This window comes from Pleurodeles waltl, chromosome 4_2 (assembly GCF_031143425.1).
Source record: "Pleurodeles waltl isolate 20211129_DDA chromosome 4_2, aPleWal1.hap1.20221129, whole genome shotgun sequence".
Lineage (NCBI taxonomy): Eukaryota > Metazoa > Chordata > Amphibia > Caudata > Salamandridae > Pleurodeles > Pleurodeles waltl.
In genome coordinates, this window is record NC_090443.1 from 426,880,085 (window position 1) to 426,903,120 (window position 23,036).

Genomic DNA, 23,036 nt, shown 5'->3' on the forward strand with positions numbered 1-23,036 from the left:
GATGAAGAGGACTGCTAAGCTGAAAAACCCTGCAGAGAAGACAGAGACACCAACTGCTTTGGCCCTACTCTACCGGCCTGTCTCCCCACTTCTAAAGACACTGCTCCAGCGACGCTTTCCCCAGGACCAGCGACCTCTGAATCCTCAGAGGACTGCCCTGCTCTAGAAGGACCAAGAAACTCCCGAGGACAGCGGCTCTGTTCACCCAAGACTGCAACTTTGTTTCAAAGAAGCAACTTCAAGACAACTGGTGGAAGCGTGAGACTTGCTACTCTGCACCCGACGCCCCCGGCTCGACTTCTGGAGAAACAACACTTCAGGGAGGACTCCCCGGCGACTACGAGACTGTGAGTAGCCAGAGTTGCCCCCCCCCTGAGCCCCCACAGCGACGCCTGCAGAGGGAATCCCGAGGCTCCCCCTGACCGCGACTGCCTGACTCCCAGATCCCGACGCCTGGTAAAGACTCTGCACCCGCAGCCCCCAGGACCTGAAAGATCAGAACTCCAGTGCAGGAGTGACCCCCAGGAGGCCCTCTCCCTTGCCCAGGTGGTGGCTACCCTGAGGAGCCCCCCCCCCCCCCCTTGCCTGCCTGCATCGCTGAAGAGACCCCTTGGTCTCCCATTGATTTCCATTGGAAACCCGACGTGTGTTTGCACACTGCACCCGGCCGCCCCCGTGCTGCTGAGGGTGTACTTTCTGTGCTAACTTGTGTCCCCCCCCGGTGCCCTACAAAACCCCCCTGGTCTGCCCTCCGAAGACGCGGGTACTTACCTGCTGGCAGACTGGAACCGGGGCACCCCCTTCTCCATTGAAGCCTATGCGTTTTGGGCACCTGACCGGCCCTGAGCTGCTGGTGTGGTAACTTTGGGGTTGCTCTGAACCCCCAACGGTGGGCTACCTTGGACCCAAACTTGAACCCCGTAGGTGGTTTACTTACCTGCAAGAACTAACAAACTCTTACTCCCCCTAGGAACTGTGAAAATTGCAGTGTCTATTTTTAAAATAGCTATATGTGATTTATTTGAAAAGTATATATGCTATTGTGATTATTCAAAGTTCCTAAAGTACCTACCTGCAATACCTTTCATTTAAAGTATTACATGTAAAATTTGAACCTGTGGTTCTTAAAATAAACTAAGAAAATATATTTTTCTATACAAAAACCTATTGGCCTGGAATTGTCTCTGAGTGTGTGTTCCTCATTTATTGCTTGTGTGTGTACAACAAAAGCTTAACACTACTCCTTTGATAAGCCTACTGCTCGACCACACTACCACAAAATAGAGCATTAATATTATCTCTTTTTGCCACTATCTTACCTCTAAGGGGAACCCTTGGACTCTGTGTATTCCTTACTTTGAAATAGTGCATACAGAGCCAATTTCCTACAACATACGACATGACATATATAACCCCTTTAGAAATTCGAAGTTCAGGAATCCTCTTTCAGCTTTCAATCTGAACCCCCTTCTAGCACAAAGGTAACAATGTACTACTTAATCATGAAACTAGTCATGTGGTCCAAAATAATGTCCCAAGCAGTGCAGCCAGTCCGGATATCCCTCTTATCTAGGGCTCTACAAATCCATGCATTCAGTCTTCTGGCAATTCAGAATGCAGAAACGGATGATATGATTGAAACGTTTAAACAAAAATAAACAACAATACTAGGCCCTAATCTGTACTGTGTTGTGCGATGTCTTCTGCAACTAGAGTTTGCCAGATCTCTGTACAGAAGTAGACAATAAAAAATTACCACACTTCACCTCCAGGTATGAATGTCCCCAGCAGTCGTGGGCCACAGACCTACTTCATCTTTAGAATGACCACACAGAGACTGCTATGCAGATGGGAAGTCTCTTACTAGTTTGTAGGCTATTTCCTGTACCCCACCATTCTATCATTGAGCTTGACAGCCTACACAGCAGGGTAATTTAAATATAATCAGTAGTGTATTGACCATATGAAAGCAGGTAAATACCCATCCACCATGGCATCCTGCTCCCAAGTGGAAGAAATCCTACATTTGATATTCATAAGACCATCAGCACCACAACATGTCAAGAGGTGGCATTTCTACATTTCCTCTACTTGGCCAAGCCAGGGTTGCTATTATTTTCCATAAAAGTACACCATGCAGCTGTTATTGCTTACAGAATATCACCCTCACAAAACATTTGTTTCACAAAATCCCTGACATTGAGATTAAGAAAGTTTCCTCTCAAGTTCTTTCTTTCAGAGGGAACTCAATCTAGTCCTTTCAGAACTTATGGGCCCTTTGTTTGAGCCGGTTCACATCGCTTCATTATAGCATATTTAATGAGAAACTGTCTTTTTTAGTAGCAGTCACGTCTGCAGCAGGGTTAGTAGGATGCTGACTATATGCTCTGAATCCATCACTGTAATATAATTGGGTAAGTTGTTCAAGAGGAGGCATACACTTATCCAAGTTCTTAAGGTAGTGTTGGACTTTAATCTGAAACAGTCTATTTCACTCCTACCTCTCATTCAAAATTATTATGCAGCTGAAAGATGTTTGTGCCATGTGTAGCTGTAGATACTACTGCATACTCCTGCCATCTGATGTTGCCCTTGGACGTGTTTTTTTTCTTCTTCACAGAAGTGTTTCGAGACCCAAGGCGTGGTGACTCCTGTGACTGGTAATGCGCATTTACATCGGCTCCAGTATGAGATTACATTCATTCCACCATAGAATTTTGGACCTGTATCACCTGTCTCTCGGTCAATGCCTTGTGGTGGTCATCCTCCGGTGCTCTCGGTTCATCCACTTCTGTTGGCACAAACAATCAAATTTACTGTCCGTATTGCCCTCTTTGCAGTCTTAGTCTAGCCCAGTAACTGGGGTTCCACTCAATGCCCTCCTTCTGGGCCCTGCCCCTCCAGAGACCTTGTACTCTGTCCTCCTCTCCAACAATGCACAGACTGTGACGGAAAGGACTCTTTTCCAGTATTGTTCTAAGTTTAATTTCAGATACACTTGACTGACCACCACCAGGTCTGCAACCTCTCTTTCACGGAGTACATCGAGACCACCTTCTCTGCCTGCCTCGCGTTACACTCAAAGTCCCGTAACCAGGGCCTGATCCTTCGAGCAAACAGCCCATCCAGTTCAGGCCTGAGCTGTTGCTTCTACCAAATAGACCAAAGAACAGAAAGTCTAGGAGGTACATCAAGGTGGCAGTAGGTCAGATGTGAGCATGCCATCCCATTTGCAGCACCCTGGCACTGTTCGCAGGCCGTTTACCATCCCAAAGGTGGATGGGCATTGAAACCCGAAGCCTAGCAACAGGCTTCCGGTTTGCCACTGCCTATAGGCCATAGTCTGCACAGGTAAAAGGGCATTGAGATGATTCCGACCCAGCCCCCCAGTGCTAAAACAGCTGGTCAAGTCCTGGTCTCCACCAGTGCTGACAGCTCCTTCGACTTAGGTACCGACAATGCCTTGGAAGACCACTTTTGCTCTGAAAGCTCACTCAGCCCCAAAAGTCACTTAGGTGCCCACAGACAAAAACACACTCTTGACATAGTCGACTGGCGTCCAAAACCCTGTCGTCTGCGAGGTCAGGGAAACTGGACCTCCCCATCCATCAGCATTTCCAAAAGGAACTCCATGCTAGCCAGAAGAGACTTTGCATCGACCTACGGACTGAGGGGATCATCACAAGGCCACCTCCTAAGGTGCAGGACAGTCTTCCTCACTAAAAGATGTTTAACTTTGAGGGAGAACTCTCATTGGAGCCTTCACCCCCAGACCTAGGCTAAAGAAACACCAGGACAAACGCACTAGCCCATTACCACTTAGTTGTCCTACTTCTCCTCTTCCTTCACCACCTCTTCCTCCTTGCCAGAGGCTTCTCTACATTATTCAGATTAGTGTGTAGAAGGAGCTTGTCAGACTCTCATACCATTTCATATCCTATAGACCTGAAGAGACCCAGTACAATCCAGAGTCTAGAAATTACTTGTGGGATGGTTGCACTGTTGATTCCCCTGGGGGACACAGATCCAGATCCCTGCTCTGCAAAACATTCCCCTCCTGATGACACCACCTCTTACTGTGACTTGCAACATCCTCCGACTATCCACTGCTTACAGAACAACTGCTTTACAGTCTATTTGGGACAACTAATTCACAGCTACACGTCACAAACAGAATGTTACTTTACCCTGTAAGCATCTGTTCCTGTCATGTAGTGCTGTAGATGTGCATGTGCTCGCCCTCCTCATTGAAGCCTCAAGTTGTTGCAGATGCTGTTCCTTTCTTTCTCTTTAACATGGCCATCTTCTATGTTTTTTTTCCTAAGCTCCATATTTGTCCTCACCCGCCATCTGGGAAATAAAATCTAACAATGGAGCCGATGCCCATGCACATTACCAATCATATGATCAATCACTATACCTTGTGACTCGAAAGTCCTCTTATAAGAAAAATAAGTTGCACACATCTGAGCCCAGCACTAGGTGTCATGAGAATGCAGAGCATGTGGCTTTGTAGTACTATATGCCACGTCCAGATACTTACAGGGTAAGTAACCTGTTCCTTACAATATACATTGGCTTTCGTCCTTAAATTCTACCTTCAAGTTAGATATCCTTGGCTGTTTGTAATTTATGGGCTCATTTGTTACAGCTTATCCACCCCAGAACACTGTTTCCAAGCGGATTTTGTCTTGAATCCTGGTATGTTATCAGAAAAACAGCATACAAAGCTGCAAATAAATGTTTATAGAGAAATGTCTGTGTTACAGAGATCTTTATATCAGCTACTTGAAGGTCAGTCGTTTTATTCAAGACTGTATAGTTGATGCTCAAGTGGGTCAGAGTTCAGTGAGTTGGGTTCCGTCCCACTATTTACAACTCCAGGTTGGAGAGCGGCGAAGAAATGGGGTGATGTCACAAAACAGGATCAAATACATCCAAAAAGAGACTACTATTAGACTACAGAAGACATTTGTCAAAAAACAAGGAGGTTGTTTTTCTAATTTGGGCTTGTGGATCAGAGAGTGGTCTTCTCAAGGGTAGTAGTTTTCCCTAGCTGCTCTCTGAAATTAGGAAAGCATCGAAAATACCCCTTTTAAATTCTGCCCAAACTGCCACCTTAACTTGCCTCAGAAAGACCAAATTTGCAACCTTTTCCTCCTCAAAATTCGTACGTAGGAGGGCTTTATGGCAAGTCAAACAAAAATATATTGAACAAAAGTAAACAAAAATTAATGGATGGAATGTCTGAATTTATCTCAGCCACTCGTAATTACTCAGGTCAATATGCTAATCCATTGTTATTTTGTGTGCCATGCCACCTCAGTTTGGACCCCACCATTTGCAAATCATTCTAGACCCTGCCCCAGTGGCAAAAGTTCAGCCTGAACTGCGAGGCCAGGTTGCCTCTTAACCTGAACACAAGCATTCAAGGACCGGTTTTGCTCATCAGCCATGTATAGCTTGGTTCCAGAAACAGTATGGACGGGACCTTTGTCTGGGCATAACTGTCCTGCTTAGGGACCTACACTGAACTGCCTATGCTGCCTTGCATTACTGATCAAGGGATAACAGCATTTAAAGAGAGATTCATTCAAGGCAGTAGCACCGAGAGTGGAGTCAAGACCCTGTCTATATAAGAAACAGCAAAGCGGCTCACTCCTTTAAAGTCTTCCTCAAAGAAAGAGGGCCAACATGCTGACTTCCAGGGGCCTGTTACCAAGCTAGAGGATTGAGGCTGTGAGAAAGAAGGTCAGTGGCAACACAGTGGTGAATCGCAAATTCTGAAGTCTACTAAGACCTATAATAGACCTGAGATCCCTGAACAGGTTCATCAGGAAGGAAAAGTTCAAAATGACTGCAGCGAAGTAAACAATCCCTTTGCTGAAGGAACAGGACTGCATGGCAGCCATAGACCTCGAGGGTGTCTAATTGAACAACTCTTTGATTAACATCAAGCACAAGACATACTTCATTGTTTTTAATAAACCGCTCACATTGCCACTTTGGAGTTCTATACTTTAAAGTCACCACTGAATATGCTAATAAAGTGACTTGCAGTAGTAGCAACACACTTGAGAAGATAATAGAAACGTCTACTCCCTTGCTAGAGGATTGGTTGGTAAAGGCAAACTTGCACGTTTAATGTCAGAACACTATACAAAGGGTGATGGACAAAGTGCACAAACTAGGATTCTCTGTGAATATGGAGAAGTCTTCACCCTCCCATGAAAAAGGCATTGCTGGGCAGAGTTGGGTTTGACAACATAGGCATACCCATTTCAAAAGGCAGTGATGAAGCATGTTCAGAAGGGACATTCTCACAGTGAGAACAGTGGTGAAACTAATGGGTATGATGGCTACATGCATCCTGTCAATCTCAATTGCCAAGCTTCATGTGAGGTCCATGCAGGAATAGCTTCTGAGTCAGTCATCAAAATCAAGTGAGGACTGGGAGGATCTAGAGGTTGTTACAGCAAGAGTACTGAAGGAGATATAGTGATGAACAACAAAGACTATCATGAAAGGGGAATGATTATCAAACAACCATCCCCCTCAGTGACAGTTACCACTTATGAATCTGAAACAGGATGGTAACCTCACATCGGAACTCTGAAAACAACCAAGGGGCATTGGAACACGCAGGAGATACTAAAATATATAACTGTGCAGGAACTGTCAACCTAGCACTGAAGACCTTTTAAAAATATATTATGAGGAAAGCAGTACAAAATCAAAAGTACAGCACAATGCTCTACCTGAACAAGCAGAGGGGAACTAAGTTGAATGCAGTATCCAAGCTAAAGCAGGACATTTGGAAATGGGCTACTCTAAGACAGATAATAATAGCAGTATAACTGGCTAGCCAGCAAAACATAGAAGCAGACACATTAAGCAGAGAAGAAATGATCTTACATGAATGGGAGCTAGAGCAAGAAGTGGTACACTCCATATTCTAAAAATGGGAAAGCCACATATATAACTGCTCACAACACACGAAAATGATCCTAATATCCCTGCAGACAAATCTAGGGGAAATGGTAAAGGGAATACCTGTATCCTAAAATGTGCCAGTGCTACAGTGGAGACAGATATGTCACACTGAACCACCCAGCCTAGGTCTAGGAGTATGGCTCCTGAGGTCCAAGAATTTGGTCATTTGGGTCTACTAAACAGATAAACTGATGTATTCTATTTGGCAAGGACAATACTATGCAGTAGTCCAGTATGCATTCCTCCAGGACACAAGAGGCCATACTAGCCTTTATCACAAGTTTCTCAATGACTTTTGCATGGCTAATATATGGTCATCAGCCCACCCCTTCTCAAAATGTTACAGCATCAACTTTTTTGTAAATAGGGTGGCTGAGGTGAGGTAGAAGGCTCCTTTTTGCAACAGTACACACTTCAGCCCTGCCTCCTGCAAGGATCCAGTACCGCTATGTGATCAGAGCACAGCTTAGAAATCTAGAAAAGATCCACACTTCAAAATGAAAAGGTTAATTTCCTGTAATAGTAGTTTTTCAGCTTGAATTCTTTGATTCTACTGTAACTCATTCATGCGACGCAGCCACCGCCCCAGTGGAATGGTATGATTAGACATAAAGGGGTTAGAGTAGTAGAATGTGCATTCAATTAGCCATGAAGTAGAATAAGTCACATTTGCGATTGGGGGTGGGGTATAGGGGGCTGTGGAGAGTTACCTAAAGCTGTTGACCACACACTGAGGCAAAAGGAGGAAAGGTCACTAGGGACAATTCTGGACCCAACCACAAGATGGCGGAATAAAACACAGAACCTGAATCACAAACGTCTTCAAGCTTCAAAACTATTGTGTCAGGTAAGTAACCTTTCCTTCTTTCCATCCAAACCATAATCTGCCTCCTTCCCCAGTGGAAATATAGAGGCACTGATTGATTCCTTGGCAGGATCCTAAGTCTCCAAATAACTACTGAGTGCTTAACATTTGGTTTCAGATTCCAGTGAAGGAGAACTAGGGTTAGAGAATTTTGGTTTCCTTCTTTCCCTACTTTTCATATAGGAACATCTCTGGATCGTGTGGTAAAAACCGCGCCTTGAAATTAACAGTCCCTGTCAGCATTTTCAAATGCGGTATTACTGTCTTGGGCCTGTAAAGAAACTATAGATTTTTTTTCTTCATTTAACATAAGTGGCATGACATTCCTATAGCAAATGATGTACAAAAAGAGATGGCTGGTCATGGATGATTCAAATACTGGATGAGAAACACAAAGTAGGTTGAGGAGTTGTTCAAAGATAATACTCTGATGATTGAACAGTGACAAGCAAAAAAATCATATTGCTATGGTTATAAAGATGGCGTCTACTCATGATAGACCTATTTATTATTTAGGTGCAATGTGTGCCCTTATTTGTTCTTCATCCCCGATTTCATCAGATGGTTCGAGACCATCCATTTACAATATCTGTTAAGTTGAATTGATAATTGTGTATTGATAAAAAGCAAATGATCAACCTGTAACAGACATTTAGCAGCTTGATTGTTATCTTTGATACATCCGTTTCTCTGCATGTTCGATTACTAACAGTGTCTTTGTGACTATCACTGCATGTGTACATTTATGAATATTTTCTGTTCATTGTTCTAAAAGTATTCTTGAAAGAACAAACTTGTTTTGAACACAATTATTTTGGAGAAAAAAAGAACCTTCAACTTCGAACAGGTCTGCCTTTAGACATTAAGCTACATCAGAATTAAGAGCTTTGATTCAGGCACTACATGTTCGGTGGCATGTGTAGCTGCAGATACACATGTTGTGCATAGTCCGCCGTCTGGTGTTGGGTCGGAGTGTTACAAGTTGTTTTTCTTCGAAGAAGTCTTTTCGAGTCCCGAGACCGAGGGACTCCTCCTTTGTTCCATTGCGCATGGGCGTCGACTCCATGTTAGATTGTTTTTTTTCCGCCATCGGGTTCGGACGTGTTCCTTTTCGCTCCGGGTTTCGGGACGGAAAGATAGTCTTAACTTCGGAAAACTACGTCGGTATTGTTTTGCTCGGTATCGGGTAAGAATAGAATCAACACCGAATCGTGAAGAGCTCCGGTAGCCCTTCGGGGTAATTTCGATCCCCCGTCGGGGCCTGGTCGGCCCGACCGCGTGTAACTTCGACACTGATGGAACGGACCCCGTTCCGATTCTGTCCTAAATGCCACAATAAATATCCATATACAGACCAACATTTGGTCTGTAACTTGTGCCTGTCGCCCGAGCGCAAGGAAGAAACGTGTGAGGCCTGTCGTGCGTTTCGGTCCCGAAAAACGCTCCGTGACCGGCGAGCCAGAAGTTTGCAGATGGTGTCCACGCCGACAGGACACCGAGAGTTCGAGGGACAAGGAGAAGAAGAGGAAGCCTTCTCCATCCATGAATCGGACTCAGAGGAATTCGACGTCGAAGAAACCGTGAGTAAGACGTCGAAGCAAGCAGCACACAAGAAAACAGACAAGGCCCAGGGGACGCCACTGCCGACAGGCCATGGCTCAACCCATAAAGTAGGTGACCGTCCATCGGCACCGAAAAAGGCCGAACTGGTGCCGAGATCGTCCGACTCGGGTCGAGACACAGGCACGCAGCAATCTCAAGACCGAGAAAGTGCTGCCGAAAAAGATCTACGCCGAGACAGCGGAACTGAAGCTGCTCGACGCAGAGACAGCGGCACCGAGGAAGATCGACGCCGAGAAAGCTCGACGCCGAAAAAGAAAAAATTCTCCTCGGAGCCGAAAACAAGCAGAGACAAAGTTTCGGTGCCAAAACGACCAGCAACCGAACCAACTGCCAGCTCATATACAGAGGAACAATCACTGTCCTCTCAAATGCGCAAACACAGATTTGAAGAAGAGTTACAGACCACTGATGTAGACCTCATACAAAGTGGGACAGGGAAGATCAGCACTTCAACCCATCATAACCCACAAATACATTCTTGTCAAAACAGACAACATGACAACAATGTATTATCTAACAAACAGGGGGGAACACACTCGACACAGCTGTGCCTCCTGGCACAAAAGATATGGCAATGGGCAATTCACAACCACATTCGCCTAATAGCACAATTTATTCCAGGGATCCAAAATCAACTAGCAGACAATCTCTCTCGAGATCACCAACAGGTCCACGAATGGGAGATTCACCCCCAAATTCTAAACACTTATTTCAAAATTTGGGGGACACCTCAAATAGACCTATTTGCAACAAAGGAGAACGCAAAATGCCAAAACTTCGCATCCAGGTACCCACACAGGCAGTCTCAAGGCAATGCTCTATGGATGAACTGGTCAGGGATATTTGCGTACGCTTTTCCCCCTCCCCCTCTCCCTCTCCTTCCATATCTAGTAAACAAATTGAGTCAAAACAAACTCAAACTCATACTAATAGCACCAACATGGGCAAGACAACCTTGGTACACAACACTACTAGACCTGTCAGTAGTACCCCATGTCAGGTTGCCCAACAGACCAGATCTGTTAACACAACACAAACAACAGATCAGGCATCCAAACCCAGCATCGCTGAATCTAGCAATCTGGCTCCTGAGATCCTAGAATTCTGACATTTAAACCTCAGCCAAGAATGTATGTAAGTCATAAAACAAGCTAGAAGACCATCCACTAGACACTGCTATGCAAGCAAATGGAAAAGATTTGTTTGCTACTGCCATAATAATCAAGTTAAACCATTACATGCATCTCCAAAGGATGTAGTGGGATACTTGCTACATTTACAAAAATCAAATCTAGCCTTCTCTTCCATAAAGATACACCTCGCAGCAATATCTGCATACCTGCAAATTACCCATTCAACTTCACTATTTAGGATACCTGTCATTAAAGCATTTTTGGAAGGCCTGAAAAGAATTATACCACCAAGAACACCACCTGTTCCTTCATGGAACCTCAACATCGTCTTAACAAGACTCATGGGCCCACCTTTTGAACCCATGCACTCTTGCGAAATGCAATTCTTAACGTGGAAGGTTGCATTTCTCATTGCCATCACATCTCTAAGAAGAGTAAGTGAAATTCAGGCGTTTACTATACAAGAACCTTTTATTCAAATACACAAAAATAAGGTAGTCCTAAGAACCAATCCAAAATTTTTACCAAAAGTTATTTCACCGTTCCACTTAAATCAAACGGTAGAACTACCAGTGTTCTTCCCACAGCCAGACTCAGTAGCTGAAAGGGCACTACATACATTAGACATCAGAAGAGCACTAATGTACTACATTGACAGAACAAAAGAAATTAGGAAAACAAAACAACTGTTTATTGCATTTCAAAAACCTCATACAGGAAACCCAATATCAAAACAGGGTATAGCCAGATGGATAGTTAAGTGCATCCAAACCTGCTACCTTAAAGCAAAGAGAGAACTGCCCATTACACCAAGGGCACATTCAACCAGAAAGAAAGGCGCTACCATGGCCTTCCTAGGAAACATTCCAATGAACGAGATATGTAAGGCAGCCACATGGTCTATGCCTCACACATTTACTAAGCACTACTGTGTAGACGTGCTATCCGCACAACAAGCCACAGTAGGTCAAGCCGTACTAAGAACTTTATTTCAGACTACTTCCACTCCTACAGGCTGAGCCACCGCTTTTGGGGAGATAACTGCTTACTAGTCTATGCACAACATGTGTATCTGCAGCTACACATGCCACCGAACGGAAAATGTCACTTACCCAGTGTACATCTGTTCGTGGCATTAGTCGCTGCAGATTCACATGTGCCCACCCGCCTCCCCGGGAGCCTGTAGCCGTTTGGAAGTTATCTTCAACATTTGTACATTTGTAAATATATTACTTAAACTTTAGTTGGTACATACTTATTCATTCCATTGCATGGGCACAATTACTAACATACACAACTCCTACCTCACCCTCTGCGGGGAAAACAATCTAACATGGAGTCGACGCCCATGCGCAATGGAACAAAGGAGGAGGAGTCCCTCGGTCTCGGGACTCAAAGACTTCTTCGAAGAAAAACAACTTGTAACAGTCCGACCCAACACCAGACGGCGGACTATGCACAACATGTGAATCTGCAGCGACTAATGCCACGAACAGATGTACACTGGGTAAGTGACATTTTCCTTATGCTTCATCTGCTGTGTATGCTAGGTGTACTTCTCTGTGTGCACCCAAGACATTCATGGAGTGAACATATGCCATGTTTTCTTTCAAGGTGATGCACCTGTGAAGACACGTGTACCTTCAAGTTCTCAGGTGGAGAAGGCGAACATGAAAAATGCTATCACTGGTACGTTGATTTAAGTGATTTAACCTTCCAGACAGCACTTTCTGGAAATAGTGATGTAAAGGAATAGAATTTAATTTATGTAAAAGTGGGTCTAAGACAGTTGATTGTGTGAAATAGAATTTTTGCTACCTTTAGCGTGGCTAGCCTACACTGCCTTTCAAGAGTGGTTAGCATGAACAAATTTAGAGGAACTGCTGTCTTTTCTTCAGATTTTTAGCTGGGATCATAGATTCTTTTATACCTCCCCGGGTTATTTTGATTAGTAAATCGACTTCTGTGATGAGCACATAAACTACACCATTTTAATATGTATGCTCACTTTCATCCTTTATCCTGTTGGCTACTTTGTTAGTATGCAGCTGCAGGAATTAGATTCTAGTGTCTGTTTTCCAAATTACATACATAGATGAGGATTGTTTCCCTAAAATAGTTCTCTTGACAGTCCTATGGAGTAGTTTTGGAAGTATAAGAGCACTGTATCTGAGACAGTAAAAAAAAAAAAAGCCCTCACAATTATTTTATTTCCTTGACCCCCATGTTGCAGGATCAGGGATGTTGCCTCAAACATGCTGGTTTATTGCTTTAACTGTGAGAGTCTAGTCCTCCTTCCACTGCAACAGATTTTTTCAGAAATCTTCACCAATAACACCTCTCACCGCTCAGAATAGGTCAAGAGTGATGTCAACCACCTTCTTAAAAAGCTGGTGGAGACACAGTGATCTAGTTCAGTTACTTTCCCGTCTCTGATCGGAGTATTGCCAAGACACATTAAAGCATCATGTGACAGTTCCTATGGAATTGGACTTCTCAGGACCTTTCTTCCTAGCCCAAATCAACTTTAACCCAGTGGGAAGAAATTAACATAAAGAATTAATAATACAAATAAAATGCCTGCAAGACATGACGTGTATGTGGCATGTCCCAGACCTGGTTCATGAGTGAGAAGCAACCCCTGTTCCTCTTCAGTCTCATGTAATTAGCCTTTAAACCCCCTCAAGGATTCAAGCCCTTCCCTCTCAGAAATGTTTACATGATATTACTGTCTCTGTCCAATTATGATGTCTGCTTCTACATGTGTAGATGGCACTATGCCCCACCTTAGGACCTGGACCTTAACACCAAGTTGCCAACTGGCAGTCATATGTGACCGAGATGTGTCAAAACAAGCTTTGTTTTATTGTGTTTTAACACATGGTTGATAGTTCTTTGTAAAGATGTGTGCCGCATTACCTCTCAATTAGGCATTCTTCCATGCTGTCCTCCATAACAAAATAAATTCTAAAGTGTTCTCCAATTCCATTAAAGCATGCACTTTTGAAACCTTTCTATTTGTTTACATCCTCCCACAATGAATTAAAATTTCTGCCTGTTCTAGTGTAGTGGTCCTAACAAAATTACATAGTCTACTTCTTCTTTCAATCCGAACACCAGGCTCTGCCCTCTGGAATCCCTTCAAGGTCCGGCTTTAACACTTGTACCTGCGATTCTCCTGAAGACAGGAAACCCATCTCATCACAACCACCTACTGTTTTACCAGTATCTAATGCCAATAATTAGCAGACGTATTCACTTGATTAAGCACTCCATTTCTCTCCATTTTCCCTTCCTGACCAGAAGCTCGGTTGCAAGTGGTATACAAGAGTAATAAGGGTATGAAAGCCATTGCTCTCAGGACATTCCGTTGCTGATATTTGACCTAGACTCTGCACTGGAGGAATGACAATTCTACTAATATTTTCTAGGAGTATGATTTCCTGGTCTACTTCTGTGAATTCTTGTTAATTCATGAAATACACAAATCTGCACTAATGCAAAGACATTTACCATCGGTGCACCTTTATTGACTTTTTTTAAGAATTGGGTCCCTAATTAGGCCTGGTGTTAACCAAGACGTCTTGTTCTATTAAAATTCTATTTCTCTCTCTCTACATCTATTGCCTGGATTGACTGTGACTGATCCTACTTGCAGAACCCGCTCCTACTCCGCACCTGGATACCCTCACAGGTGACAAGTTCTTCACTGTACAAATCCATGTTGCATTACATTACAGTGATCACAATCTCCAGTTTCACAAGGAGCATACCGACAGACAAAGTCGTTTTGTTCTGTGCCAGGAACTACTCTGGCAATGTGTGCTTTTTGAGACCAAAAAATAATTTAGCTTTTTGCTAAAATGTGTTACAATTGTGAGGACCCAGCAGGTCCCACAACAATAACGTTTTACAAAAGCCATGTCAAAACAAGACGCACATTGACAAAACTAAAAGGCTGACCACCTGTGTCAGGCTTGTTGGCTTTGCCAATGCTTGTTTATATTCAGGTTGCCCATAATCTTGCTGAAACAGGTAAGACTGACTTACAATTCTGAATATATTTTGGACAAAATGGTACCTAAAACTTCTCAGTAGTGTAGCAGAACATTTTTGCCTAGTTACATGTTATTTTGAATGCAAAACATTTATCTTGCTTTCAAACTTCTGCATATATTTCCATTTAATCAAAGAGCCTTCTGGGTGCATGATACCTTGCCTCACATTTGTACACTTTACAAATTTGTGTACACTTTTTTTTTTTTTTTACTGGAAACACTGCCTATAGTGCATTCTGAGCTTCCAACATGTATTTAGGACACTCGTTCTAATAATAAAGGCTACGCATCAATGAACCATAAATACAAGTTGTAACAGCGTTAACATATGGACAAAAATATTACCACACCTGCAGACAATTCCTACCCCTGCTCTGTAATGTGATACTGTAAACTGGCAGCCAAAGGGTTTGTGCTGTATCGGGTTGGGCCTATTTGTCCCAAAGACAAAATAAACCTGAAAACCTGTTGACCTGGACCCCAAACAATATGTCCTGGGTGTCGGGCTACATGAATTCCACACCCCTGTAAGTTTAACAAGTTCCAGATGTCTATTCAGTATAACAGTCTACAACATCCGTCCTTGTTGGTCCACAAGGATTAGACCTATTAGGTCCACTAAGGCACAAGAGGCAAGAAAACCGTAGAGTAGAATGGTGGACGTTGCATTGAAAAATGCAGTAGCAATGTTCTTCTGAAACATTCACTGCAGCTGGCATTGGAGATGTCAAGAGAGGGGGGGGGGCAGGGGAGCTGAGGTAGAACCCAAACTGGACCCTGAAACGGGCATTGCTGCTCGGGGATCCAGCCCAGCCAGATGATTAGGATGAGCAGCATGCATAAGGTTAGGCAGAGGAAGTATACAAAGACCAAATTGTTCACATTGTAGCTTAACCACCACAGGCTAAACTGGCACAGCGCGGACATTTGCACATTTACTGTTCACTTCACACACTGTCCACAAATTCAGACATTGATTCCGGTGTGGATCGTCCTCACCCATAAGAAGGTACTATCCTGACAGACAACAGAAATCACTCTAGGCACAGCTATAGTGTCAAACCCTAAGAACACCTGCGTTTAAAACTTTGCCCAGTCAAGCCATCTCTGCCTGATGACATCCCCCTCCTATCATGCAGTACTCTAGCGCACAGACGACCATTATAGGGTTAAATTCCAAAGTTGTTAAGGACGAGGACTTCCTAATTGATTCACTCTGAAACCGTATGCTTTGAACAATACCTGCCAATGTTAAAAAGCATGCTAGAATGAAAAGTTTAAGAACCCCCATCAAAAATAGGCTGGCTGTATCCAGAGTGGAAAAAAAAGAAAATCTAAAGCCCTTCAGGAGTACCACATGTATATATTTTGGGGCCTTGTGGCACCCATTCACTGATGGATCATATGGCACTAACAAGATTTTTTTCACCTGGGTGATGCCTCTCTACACAGAGAGCAAGCGTACAGCACTATATTAGAGCTGTAACGGGGAGGATATGGAGCAGTTGTTAAAACTTCGAGTCTTACAAGAACTGTGTGTAAGGAGCTTGACCATGAGGAGAAAATCATACCAAGTGCCAACATTAGGTGTCCTGTGAATGCAGCAGGCACTGCCTCCTGTGACACAAACAAGTGTTGTTCTCCGATAGTATGCCTGACCAAGCGTCTCTAGATTAGGAGCAGGCGGCCAGCAATACCTCCTAAGTATACATAATTTGTGGCTCAGGCATATACAGTGTTGGAAAAAATTATAAAAAGAAACTAACACAGCTAAAGATTTGGGTATACTTTAAACACAGCCTTTGAAGTCAGGTCTGAGGAGGCAGCAAACATGAAATGGAGCAAGGTAAGTGGGAGGCCCCGGCAACCTAATCTTGCTCCAGTGGAGGCTACCGGGACATCAGTCACAGTAATGACCGAGGTGCCCAAAACAGTAACCTTCTATTCAGCCCCCAGTCAGGGGACAAATATGGTTTTGCAGTATTAATCTTTTCTGGATTCACATGCTGTGCATTGTTCTGTCCTCTAGTAGTCTACTGGTTAGGTCCAGAATTGTTTTTGTATTTTTTATTTTCTTAAATTTGGGCAGCGCCTGGCTTTTGGTGTCCTGTCCATTCTATTGTGACATCAGACACCTGTGCCCGAATCCTGTTTGCATGGTTGCCATCTTCAACTTTGTTTTTGCCACTGGGTCTGGAAGCATAGTAGGAATGCTAAAGATTTTCAAGGAAGTTTAGAGTTTTCATTGAAGGAGCATCGCTGAGACATGGAAAATCCTGAAGGAAATTGAAAGATAGAGTGCTTACATTGAGGGAAGAGAGTTTCCACCGAGAAAAAGCTACATTTTTTAAGAACATCGCGGTCGGTGATTGAACATTGGGAATGGAGCATAACCTATTTAGATTCATCCTGAAGTGTTTCCTCAAGTTCGGGCAGGAGAGCCATGAGGTTTGCAGCATTTGTCTGCTCGAAGACCACAGCTTGGAGGAATATGACGCGTGTGCATAGTTCCAGCCAAGACTCTGGAGATGAGTGAGAAACAGCAGTGTGCTCACTACATCATGGCACAGTTGCAGAGCACACTGCTGAAAGATCTGTCAAGTGATGAGGAGAATCCTGAGGAAATGAAGGTGGTGCAAGGAGAGGACACTGACGTCGAAGAGGTTGTCGAAACTGAAAGGGAGAAGGCAGTGATGAAAATTTTGGAAGGCAGTCAGGTGAAGCACCACCAAATAACATCGCAGGCTAGGTGGGGCTGAGCCAAAGCCTTGAGACTGGAAGACATTGAAGGGTACTAGATACCAAAGGCATCTCTGACTGAGGGCCTCCGATGATGCCCAGGAGGAGGGCACAGAATATAGAGAAGGCCACAATAAAGAAAGGGTGAACAGCTATCCCTCCCCCCTGACTTTAATCTCCTGATATTTTAGTGTGCAACACCCTGGTTAAAAGGGCAGCAGACACACGGTGCAACTAGAGGAGGAGTGGCCAGATTCATGGTTCCTACTAAAGACTCTGCTGCCAGAACAGAAAAAGAACCTGTTTTTTTCAAGTGTCAGTCACTGAGGTTGGGCAGGCCTTTTGAGAACCAGCTGCAGCCAAATCTGTGACTTCCAGGGTGTAGAAAAAGCAGCAGCACTGTTGAGCCTGCTTATATCCAACTCAGTGTGATGGCAGATGTGCTCATGTTTGCCACCTCATGCAAAAGGGCCAATGCCCTCACTTTACTAGCCAGTACTGCACAGAGAGAGTAAGAAGATGGAGATGTTGGGATGACAAATGGAGAGATAGACAGCCCATCACCAGCTCTAACACACTACTCAGCAGGTATGGCCACCAGCAATGGGACAAGATAGAGGGGTGCTAATGGAACACTTTACAGAGCAGTACCAAAAGACGTAAAAAAATGATCATCCAAAAAGGACAAGACCATCCTGAACACCTGCCGGACGTCCATGGCAGATATAGCAGACATCCATGCAAATTTCCTGTCCTAAGGAGACATTAATGGCTGAGAGTTTAAGGATTGAACAAGGAATTGCAGGCATTGGGCCTTAATATGCCCTTGACGGGTGAAAACGCCTTTGACCCAGCAGTGGAGGACTCACTGCAAAAAATGAAAAAGGATAGTAAAACATCAAAGACCATGGTTGCTCTCCATTTAGGAAGGTAATTTGGAGAAGAAACAGCACCAAGAACAAGACTGCCTGCTAGACACGTTATAACAGCCCATCATCCCACACACCACTTTTACATGAAAACACAGCTTCCAGGTCGCCTCGTCACAGTGGCAGACATTAGGGACCTATGGAGCTGGGGAGAGGCAGGGAAGCATATAAACATGCTGGGGCTGAAGGCTGTTTTCTTTGACCTAAGTACTTTCCAGAGACATATCAAGAGAAAAACAGACACAGTACAGACAAGGTCACAGTGTTCTCCTTTAGCAAATGAGAGGGGTAGGGGTGGGGTAGAAACTAGGAGCACACACTAGTGTAGAATATATAGAAGTGAGTCTTCATTCAAAGTGATGCATAAGGCTGAGATCAGATGCCTAACATCAAAAAAGCCTTTTTGATTGCCATTACATGTTTACAGAGAGTTAGTTGCAAAACGTCAAATCATAATAACCCTGCTTACAGATGCAGGAGGGCAGGGTTGGTAATGTGGACAAACTTATATGTTCTCTTATAAGTTATCTCATATTTTCATGCCCACCAAACTCTAAAACCGCTAGCTTTTTTACAGAATTTAAGAACACGAGAAGAAAGAGCCCCATACATGCTTGATGTCAGAAACGTGGTCATATATTACATATATTACTTGCAAAAAACAAGTCAAATAGGGAAAGGAAATGAATCCTTCAATCTGTATAATTTATTTCGGATTCAGAATCCTTAAAAAGAAACATACATCACAGTAAACCAATCGACTGAAGATCATTACATTCAGGATAAGATCAAGAAACACTAAAGTGGTACATAACACTACGTCCTTCATGCTCTAATTAAAAAGACATACATCACCAATGCACTTGAAAGCCAATCACAACATTTTCAGGAGTTCTAACACAACAAAAAATGTATCACATTGGATCTATAATTAACTTGAGCGCAGTGATTTTTGTTATGAATGATCCATGGGGAGGATAAAAACTGAGAGACACTAATAAAGATGATTTCTTTCATATCAGATCTCACTATTCTCAGCACTTGTTCTTTTCGCCTGATACCTAGCGAAAGACTAATTGGTTTCATTCCCCTACTATGAGGAATTGCATAGGCTTTGCTAAAGAAAAAGAAGTGATGCAAAGTTTCAGTCTCTAGGTTGCAAGAAGGGCATAAAGTACTTTTGCTATAATTAGTTCCCCAACAGATGCACAATGGGTAGTGATTTTATCCAAAAAAGGCTGAAAAGACGGAATCACTTTGAGATTTAAAAAAAAAATCTATCTGTCCCACTGCCCGGTTTACATTTACTCAATTCAACTTCCCACAAAAAAAAAACCTGTAAATCTCTCTTTAACCACACACCTGGAGGTGAGAGCGGCATCAGCAGGAAAGTTCCAAAGAACGGGTAAATTGAGCTAAAGATAATTTCCTTAACAGACGTTAGCAAAGGAATTTTCTTACAGACATTGGGATGCATTAATTCCACAAGGGGAAGCCTATATGGGGCCAGCTCATCATGGGGCTACTGCCTATGCCAGTAGAGTAGAGGTCTAAGTTTGCTTTTTAAAGCAATCTGAGAAACTCCTGCATCTAAAAACTTTGCTAGACAGAGTACTTTGTGGGCGATGAAGCTAGGGACCTAATATATTTATTTTCTACTACTGCAAGGCACTTAAGTGTGTCATGGACCCAGAGCTATGTACCATAGAGGGCAGACACCTTGACCTTGGCATTGTATATCTCAACTGCTGTACAAAGTGATCTAGCCTTGGTCTTCTTTATCATCATTTTGATTGCCCTGGATTCCTGCTGGAGCTTAAGTGCACTCTTCTCTGTCTGCAAAGACCAAGCTTAGTGAGCCTAACCCCCAAGGTCTTTTACTTGAGCAAGCAGTTAACTTTGTGCCAGAATAGTGCACCTCCAAGATATGCAGGAGTTAAGACATGAATTTTGTCTTCTTAATGTTCAGCTCCAGTCCCCTTTCAGCACAGACAGATAAAAAGCGATCCACTAAGGCTGGGAGACCAGATGGAGTTTTGGATATAAGCAGCGTATCGTTTGCAGTGTTGGTACTTTGAATGCCATGATTTTTGATGCATCATTTCAAGCAGAGTCAAAGTAGTGCACTAAATTATTCATGTCTAGTAAGAAGAGAGTGGGGGTCAACACGCAGCCCTGGCGCACTCCCGTCTGAATTCTAAAACTATTTATCAACTCACCATTTCTACAACTCCTAACCTGGGCAAAATTAAGCTTGTGCAGTCTTATCAAAATTGATAGAACTCAATCAGGGACCCCAGCCTTTCCCAATGCGACCAATAGATTATGCCTGGGAATGGAATCAAAGGTCGATTTTAGGTCCACAAGGACCACCTACAAGTGACCCTTCTCCACTAGCACTGTTTTCCAATATAAAGTGCACAAGCAAAATATCTGGTCCATGGTGCTTATCTTCTGCTGAAAACCAGTTTGGAGATCAGATATTCTCGCTGACCCAATCAACCGGTAGCCCCAAAATTTGGCGACACAGTTTTTGCATTCTATCCTTCAAATAATAGGCCTGTACTTATGTGGTTCTTCTCGACTACCTTTTTTAAATATGGGAACTGTCTTAGCATGGTGCCATGACGTAGGAGAGGCCCACCCTTCAGGGTTGACTTGGTAAGTAAATTTAAGTAGGTGGCCCTATATTGTGGATTCTGAGGCAAACAAATCACACAGAATGCCGTCAGGGTCCGGGGCTTTTCTGGGGACAATGGCTGCCAAGGTCTCGAGAGAATCTTGGAGTGATATTACAAGAGGGCATAGCAGTTCGTAAGAATTAGATGAACCTAAATAAGGTTCATCCCCAGAGATTGCATTAAGCTCAGAGTAAAGCCCTTCAGAATGTTAAAACCAGGTTTGAGGCTGAAGAAAAAAATTCTGCATTGTTGACCATGCATTTGCTTCATTGTTCATTGGGCAACAATATTTCAGAAGGACTCACTATCCCCTTATCTCACTGCTTTAACCTGGTCTTCCCATATGTCTGTCTCTCAGTTAGATGTAGTATGCATAAGCAGATTCATGTACTCCTGTACTAGCTTGTACAATTTGGTCTCTATTTGATTTGATAGACTGTATTAGGGAAGTTTTGTCAGATCAACAGTGCTTATTAACCCAAGGATGTGGTTCTTCTGTTATGCAGCCTCTTACTTTCCTTGACCAAAAAGAAAACACCTAGTAAAACACCTAGCGGGTCAAATAAGTCATCATGCTGTTTGAGGTGTCGCAATACACTGTTCCCATCAGGCTCACTACTAAACATCAGCTCCATTGAGCCTGCTACCTTTATTTTCCCTCTAGATATTTGAACCATAGGGAGAGGTTCGTCAGAGACAAATGGCCACTTTAGGAACTGTTTATTGTCGGCAAGACATCATTTCCTCTGGTCCCTGGAATACTGTATTTCGCATTTAGTTATTATAGACCCTTTCATTTTCAAGTGGTGGGCATTATGTTCACCAACAATTCTAGGAATAATCTTCATATCTACCAAATAAATCCATAGTTGCAAAGAGCAGGATATTTTCTATTGGATTGGTTGTACCACTTAAAAGTATGCCTGCCTTCCATAACAGAGGAAGATCTGCTGTTACAGGCTCAAAGGCCAAGGGTCAGGATAAGCCCCAGAAGTTGGGTTGCTTCAGCAGAATTGCCTGTTCAACGGTGCTAGATCGAATTGTGGTAAGTTATCAGAAATCTCCAGTAATGATGACAAAAACCCAAAATACCATCAACAAACTCCTAAAGGCTAGTAAGAGCATGTGAGTCTCTGCTGGGACCACTACACCTATTGTACACATTAAAAATGTGTAACCTTTGTGGGGTTTTTTAAGTCAATTCCGTTTTTTTTCATTCTATTTCCTAACATTAACATCCTTGTAACCTTTTTTTTTTTTTTTTTTTTTTTTCAGTGAATTTTTCTTTTTTTAACGTAAAGTAATTTTATTACTGTACATTAATCCACTTTTCAGCCATGCAAAGCAGAGGTTGGCCGCAGGGCCTGGCCTGTGTCCAGGCTCTTGGGCCAACCCCATAACCACCCAACCCTGCACTGCCAGCAGGCTTTGGCCGCAGGGCCTGTCTCTCTGGGTGTGAGAATAGGTGTGATAGGGTATCTCTGGGTGTGAGAGTAGGTGAGAGTAGCTCCTCCTGCAAGTAGAGCCCTCATTCCTCTGAAATCCTGACCTCTGTCAGGAGTTCGAGACCCTCCTCCACCCGCAGGCTTCTGCCTGCACCTCATCTCTGGTGTCTAGTGGGAGAGTTATGCTTTCCTATTAGGATTCCCTCTGCCTTTCTCCTCCTTTTCTTCTGCTTTGGTCTCTGTTGTGCTTTCTCTTCAGGGTCTGTCCCTTTTGTGTTCCTTTTGCTTTACACTCTTCCTCGTTTTTCTCTCCCCTTACTCTGTTCTCTCTCACTTTCGCTCTCCCCTCTCTCTCCCCCGCCGCTGCTGCCCCTGTGGCTCCGGCCCCTCCTCTCTTGCTGCATTTCTGCTGCTGCCACACAGACCCGCCCCCTTTTTTCGCCTTGTTTTCTGCCCTGCCTCCCAGCTGTCCTCTCCTCCCCCCCCCCCCCCCCCCCCTCCCTACTTTATGGCGCCTGCTGCGTGGTAGGACGAGCAATACCACTGACCTGGTTAGTGAACTGCTCTGCC

At 43.7% G+C, this 23,036-nt stretch overlaps 1 protein-coding gene across 5 annotated transcripts in view; it reads left to right on the forward strand.

Annotated features, from left to right (window-relative positions):
- BRD4 (bromodomain containing 4) overlaps positions 1–23,036 on the forward strand; it is a 1,024,368-nt gene that overhangs the window by 231,589 nt on the left and 769,743 nt on the right. For all 5 annotated transcript variants that reach the window (XM_069231688.1, XM_069231690.1, XM_069231691.1 and 2 more), the window contains exon 5: positions 12,229–12,303. In XM_069231688.1, coding sequence (XP_069087789.1) covers positions 12,229–12,303 — 75 coding nt within the window. The remainder of the gene's footprint in view (positions 1–12,228; positions 12,304–23,036) is intronic.